The sequence below is a fragment of the Scylla paramamosain genome, chromosome 48 (genome assembly GCF_035594125.1).
Source record: "Scylla paramamosain isolate STU-SP2022 chromosome 48, ASM3559412v1, whole genome shotgun sequence".
Taxonomy (NCBI): Eukaryota; Metazoa; Arthropoda; class Malacostraca; order Decapoda; family Portunidae; genus Scylla; species Scylla paramamosain.
This window is the reverse complement of record NC_087198.1, coordinates 2,176,279-2,183,219: the sequence shown is the minus strand read 5'-3', so window position 1 is coordinate 2,183,219 and position 6,941 is coordinate 2,176,279. Positions and strand designations below refer to the sequence as shown.

Genomic DNA, 6,941 nt, shown 5'->3' with positions numbered 1-6,941 from the left:
ATTGTGAATGGGGAATAAAATAAGTCTAGGGTATAATGAAAACTTTATTTCCTTTACAAATACGATAAAGATAGCGAAAATGTATAATAAGGCACAAATAAAGGCGGTAACGCTTTCATGCCCACCGTAACACCTAGCTTCTTTCATGAACAGACCCAATTGCTACATTTCAGGCTTAAAGCTCCATTTTGTAAAGTGACAACACAGGGTAAATGTACAAGAAACACGTTATTGCCTTTACAATAAAAGTAAAAAAGGATTAGGTCATAAATAAAGCCTTAATTATGTCTTCCCTGTCACTCGTAATTCCCTTTAATCTCATGTGCCATGTCTTGTTACAGGTAGCAGGCGGATTAGTGCATGAGGAGTAGAAGAAACATTTTATTGCCTTTAGAATGAAGGTGTAAGCTTCAATAAAAGATAAATGAAGTCTTGTGTGTTCCTTGTCACTAATCTAGTGATTCCCTTTTATCTCATCTGTTTGCTCGTATGCTGTTACAAATAACTTCTTCTTTTTCTTCTTCTTCTTCTTCTTCTTCTTCTTCTTCTTCTTCTTCTTCTTCTTCTTCTTCTTCTTCTTCTTCTTCTTGTGTTGTTACGGCTACCCTTTGTTCTGTTTTAACTATGAATGGTTCTCGTGTCTCTCTCTCTCTGTGTGTGTGTGTGTGTGTGTGTGTGTGTGTTCGTATGTTAGTTTGGTGAACGAGCTATTTACGTACTAACTGTCTGAAGGTAACATATCGTTAATGTTATTTTCCTTAGTATTCCAGTATTTCTGGAGCGATGGTTTACAGAGGCGGGGCTGTGGTTTGGCGTGATGTCAGGCTGGAGGAGAAATGGCAAAGATGCGTGAGGTAGCGACGTTGGGACAGAACGATGAGAGCACTCACCACGTCTGTCTGACCTTACCAAAGCAAAAACAGCCACTCCACCGGGGAGTCGTGCAGCTCTGTATGCTAAATCTTCTTTAGTATACTTATATAAGAAGACTGCGTTTTATTACCGCCTTCTCCCTTCCCATAGCTGCCTCAAATGGACTAGCTTCCCCAGTAGTCACCACCTAAGTGATTGGGTGCAGTGCTTAGTATAGTTTATAAGATTCATTTGAAATTCTTGCTCTCTTTACGAAACGGTCATAGCACCAGTTACACATAAGGGTCATCAGTCTGCATCTCTCATCCACAGACAAGGATATATTACAACAACTATTTCCAGCAGCTGGGAAAGAATTGCCAGCTACGTTCCCGGGAAGAACAGTTGCAATAAGCGATAAACACCAGGAGAGTGGAGGACCTCTCACTGCTACACAAAGTACTCGCCTCCAGAAAAGGGGAGGAGTCACGTCTAAATATATATATATATACTGAGTGCCTTGCAGGGAAGTACACTCATAGGCAGATTAATGGAGACCCCTGAAAGCTATATGTATAGACATGGGCGTACTGCAGTAAGTGACTCAAATAACCCTTGAAGCAACTGGTCCACTAGCTGTAAACCCCTTCCCCCGTCTCCTGCAGGTAGTACGTGCTTGTCTGTACGTCTGCCTTTAGTAAAGCGTGGACTGTGACCCACTAGAACGTGAGAACACTGCTTAGAGCGACGTCTCAGGCGATGACACACGCCAGAGGCGAGAGGGAAGAACGGGGAGACACTCCACCCAACCCTACCGACTCACTCACTCACTTCTAGTTGCCAAAAAAAAAAAAAAAAAAAATACTCTACGGAAAATTCTTCTGTTACGACCACAATTTTCGGCCGCTTCTCACAGCTGCTGCAATTCGACTACCTCGCCTGAACTACCTCCCAAGAGATTCAATGCCAGGTCACACTAATGAGATCACCAATCTCTTTTACAAACCCACATAGAAGGAAGTAATACAACATCTACAACAAACTCCACCCGCTGGGCAAGAATCGCCATCCACGTCTAGGGAAAAAAAAAAAAAAAAACTTTATAACAAGCAACGACTCATATATGGTCGAGGTACAAAACCCCGCTGCACTGTCCCCCTCGTATCGAGTCCTCCCACTGTCTGACGGCGTATTATAGCAGCCCATTCGCCCGTAATAGCTAAGTATTGTCTGTCGTCTGTGGTGAAGCAACACGCACAAAACAAATGATGTCATGTATTGAAATTAGCCTCCTTTATACGAAACTATAAAGAGGTGCCATTCATTATGAAGCGCAGGCTGTCCGACGCGGCTCTTTTGTGTTCACTGGAATGGCTGCGAGGCGCGGACATCCGCTGATTACAGTTTATAACTGGGCTATGAAAGAGGTGCAAGGGGTGAGAGAAACAACTTCTAATTTTGTGTGTTACGCTGAGCTGGTGTACCCTTCCTCACCTCATCCACACGTCACATCACCCACACCCTCCACTCATTCACCCACCCATTAAACTACCCATTTACCCATCCACCTACCCATCCACTCACCCATCCACACAAACTCCCATACACAACCTATCCAATTATCCATGCACCTACACACCCACAAACACATCCACATCCCAATTACCAACCTACCCATCCACCTACCCAATCACTCACCCATCCACACGCATCCGCACACCAATTCACCCAGTCACCCATCCAAATACCCACTCACTCATCTACCTACCCAGTGTGTGTGTGTGTGTGTGTGTGTGTGTGTGTGTGTGTACCGCTACCTACCCTGCTGACGTTTGTGTATTTTCAAGGTGTTTTGGGAAGGATAGGGATGTTGTTATTGGTGTTGTTGCTGTTGTCTGAGGGTGTTTTTGCCATGTTGTTCTGTTTTCTGGGTGTTTATGGGACGGTGTTTCTGATATTTTGGGCTATGTTTTGTCACAAATTATATAGATGCCCAAGCTGGCTTCACTGCAAATTTAGGCGTTCCAGAAATCGTCTATCTGGCGCTGTTATGTTTCATCAGTGACCAAGAAATCAAAGCTATATGTATTATCTTTGCCGCTAATCATTGGTTTTAGTCGTCAGTGGCTGAAATGGATAAGGCCAGCCTTTAAAAAGTGGTGACTGAAAAACCGTGTCGGCAGCATCTTGAAGCTTTTGTTTCGATGTCATGTAATCTTATTTAATTTATGGATGTGTGGGTGCGTGTTTACATATGTGTGGGCGTGTGTGTAGGTATATGTATACGTACAGGAATGTGCAAATGTTTGCGTGCACGTGTAGCTTTAATTGGGTGTGTGTGGGCGTGTATTTCCTTACGTAGGCGAGTGTGGAAGCAGGTATGGTTTTATGTGGGCGTGTGTTTGGATGTATCGATACGTATATGCGTGTATGAATGCCTGTGAGTGCGTGTGGGTGTGTGGACTTGGGTGGACGTGCATTTCCTTGTGTCGCCGTCTGCTGAAGTATGTATGGCTTTATGTGGGCGTGTGTATGGATGTATGGTTCCTTACGGGCGTATAAAAATGGCTGTGGATACTGCATGCGTGCGTATATGGACGTGTGTTGGCGTGTGGTGAAACATGCATAGCTTTGTGTGGCGTGTGTGGGCGAATAAGGCTGAGATAAATATAATGGTACCTGCGACCAGTGATGGTCGTCATGGCAATGCGGGACGCCAAGGACGCCATGACGGGAAACACACCATCTCCGAAAACATTTCGTGGGAATTTGTATCAAAAAGGATCGCCAGCCTGGAATCCAGGCAAAGTAAAAATGTGTACAAGAAGCTGAAGAAAGAGAAAAACAGGGATCACAAAACTGAGGATGTGAAATAAGTGGTATGGACACTCAGGGAAGAAACGACATCGCCACAACGTTGTCATGGATGCGTGGCGAGCGCAGTTTTCCCAGTAGGACCACGTAAGGAAAAGAGCTGAAAACCTTGTCAAAAAAACATCTGCGGTTGCAAGACTAAACTGGAGAAGAGCTAATTTCAGAGTTTCCTCCCAAAATATGACGCCATCAATATCAATGAGATCAAGACCGGCCACAGCATGTCCTTCCCTGGGAGCGTGAGTCACCGCAGCGAGGCAGCAGGCAGATCACCGCAGTGAAGAGGTGCCGTGCTGCTGTGCTGCTCATCACAAATCCTCTTGCAGAATTCATGGAGTGTGTTGACATGAGGTTGCGCATGGCCATGAAGCAGGGAAGAGTGTATCCGCGGCAACCCGCGGCTCGCGAACATATGCCTGGCCCCCTACATTATCGCCAACGTAGAGGGATAGCTCTGGCAGCGGCCACCCACATCCTGGCCCACATAGGATGGCCCTAGCAGCGGCCACCCACGTAGAGGGATAGCCGGCATGGGGTGGGGTGCACCTTCTTTCCTCTCATCTCTTCTCGCATGAGTCATTCCCTCGTGACCACTGAGAACTCTATGTTGAAGGCTGTAGTCACAATAGACACCTTAGACGAGTCATAAGAAAGAAAGGCAGACAGCAGACAGCATTGTTTGGAGGAGACTAGGAGAATTTTACTGTTAGAGGGGGCCGCCAGCTTTAAGGAGATAATTAAGTAATTACAGCAGTACACGACTGCTTATAAGTGTAACTCTAGCTTCCTTTGAGCGTAGTCATTTGTAAGGCACCTTATATAGCTGAGACGTGATTCATTAGCTGCATGTGTGTGTAAGCCGACTTTGCTTGCAGTGCACTGTCCCCAATCCTCCTGTTTGTTTCTGATAGCAGTGTAATAATAATAATAATAAAAATAATAAACGGTTTATTCTTTAAGCTGTCAACAAACTGAAAATGTACATTGGGGGTGGGGAAATACTTGACATTAATCCTAAAGGTAAGTCAAATCTAGAAGGGACTATTGATTGATGGCTCGCACCATGGTGGGAATCGCACTGAGTCTGTACTGGTCCGTACGTGGCGACTTTAGGGGCGTTATCTTGTTGTGGTGTCTCGTTGCACGGGCCGGGCGAGGCGCGTCAGGCGGCAGCATGTTTCTGAGATGTGGATGATGCAGAAGTCCCCTTCCAAACTTCTCCAGAGCCTAGCGGTACCTGGTGGACAGTCTGGACAGGCTCAGGGTGTTCAGGGCTTCTTTATAGGTGGTGTATGCAGGGCCAAGGATGACCCTGCACGCCCTTTTCTGCACACTCTCCAACTGTAGCTGTTGAGTTTGTGTGAGGGAGGAGGACCACACTGAGGAGGCGTACATGAGTTTGGGGAGGATAAAGGTAACATACACCCCCCTTAACTCATCTGTCGGCGTCCCGAGCAACCTGAGTCTGCACAGCATGTACAGCCTGTAGGTAGCTGATCTTATGGTGCTGGCGACATGCTGCTTCCAGGTCAGCTGGTCGTCCACCATGACTCCGAGGAGCTTGGCACATCTGACCACCTGGAAGGGGGTGAGGGCCCACTGAGAGCTGGGGAGGGGGCACTGGTACAGAGGAGGTACAGAAATGCATCACCACAGTTTTGCTGTGGTTGATGGTCATCCTGCTCTCCTCCGTCCACGTCTGCAGTCGCTCCAGAATCGTTTGCAGTGGCGAGTAGTCCGGGTTCTTGGTGGAAACTGGGACGCCCACGGTGCAGTCGTCCACATACTTCCAGCGATGGGGGGTGTCAGTGAGGGCGTCGTTAATGAAGAGGAGGAAGCATAGAGGACCCATCTTGGTCCCCTGGGGGACTCCACATGTCAGCTGTTGGAAAGTAGAGACAGAGCCCTGATAGCGAACTGCCTGACGCCTCCCTGTGAGGAAGTCGGCTAGCCACGCTATCAGGTTAGGAGGGAGACCCAGACTTACTGCCTTGCTGATGACAACAGTGTGATCAACAAGATCAAAGGCTTTTTTGAAGTCCACAAAAGCAACAACTAGAGAGGTTTTTCGCTTGTCCAGGTGGCTGTGGATGAATTCAAGGAAGCTGGTCAGGTAATGGGAGGTAGAGGTGGCTTTAATATTTCCAAACTGTCTGATATCCACAGTATTACAGATTTTGGTGTAGGCCCAGTCATATGCAAAATCTTCACAAATAAGGCTAGGGATGGAGGTGATAGAGACTGGCCTGAGGTCATTGAGTGACTGTGGACTGGAGGTTTTGTGGATGGGGATGACGTAAGATGTCTTCCAGTCCTCGGGGCAAGAGTGTTGGGAGAGTGAGGCGTTTATTATGGAGCATAGCGGTGTTGCTAGCTCTACAGCAAATTCCTTGTAAATTTTTATAGGGAGGTCAGTGGGAGTGGTGGATTTTGGTTTGAATTTGAGTATTCTCTTAAAAACATCCACCGCCTAGACACTGGGGGGATGAGAGGGTGCCGGAATATAGGCAGGAAGCAGAGTGGTGTGGAGAGAAGGAAAGGTTTAACAGATAGCAGCAAAATGATCGTTCATCTCCTGAGCCGCGAGAGTAGCAAGAAGGTGTGAGGTGCAAGGAAGAGACGAAGTGTGCTTTTGTAGGCCACACAAAGCTTTGATCTTAGCGTACCACTGTCTGTTGTTGGTCAGCTTGAGGTGGTGTATCTTGTCTGGGTAATAGTTTGCCTTTGCAGCCTTAATCTCCCTGATCACTCTGTTTCTTAGTTTCCTGTATAGGACCGGGCAGGAGTGGAACACCCAGGTCCGCTGACGCAAGAGTCTTTTAATGCAGGGCGTCATCCAGGGAGCATGAGACAGGTGCGTTGTGACGCTTTTTTGGTTGGGAAGTAGCGGTGGAAGGCTTCTGTGGTGGTGGCGACGTACTTTTGCCCTTTAAAGTGGACGTCCTCCACATCTAACACCTCGGTCCACGGGTGTTGTGTCACCCAGTGCCCAAACTCCCTCATGGCTGAGTCAGGCATGGGGCGGTGGGTCCTGGTGACAGCTGACCGGGGGGTCGAGGTGGTGGGTGTGGGTGTCCACAGTATGGAGAGATGGGTGCTCCGTCCCATGGGAGGCAGCGGTTTGGGGGGCGAGTACTGCTGGCCCAGGTCTGTCAGTAGAAGGTCGAGGATAGCTTGCTGGTGTGTGGGGAAGTCCACGACCTGAGTGAGGTGTA

General features: G+C 47.6%; 1 protein-coding gene across 1 annotated transcript in view; it reads right to left on the bottom strand.

Moving 5' to 3' along the window:
• Nucleotides 1–4,694: 4,694 nt before the first annotated feature.
• Nucleotides 4,695–6,941, bottom strand: part of LOC135095325 (uncharacterized) — a 62,005-nt gene continuing 59,758 nt past the window's right edge. Inside the window, exon 2 of the mRNA XM_063996091.1 lies at nucleotides 4,695–5,608. Coding sequence (XP_063852161.1) covers nucleotides 5,162–5,578 — 417 coding nt within the window. The 5' untranslated portion in view covers nucleotides 5,579–5,608 and the 3' untranslated portion in view covers nucleotides 4,695–5,161. The remainder of the gene's footprint in view (nucleotides 5,609–6,941) is intronic.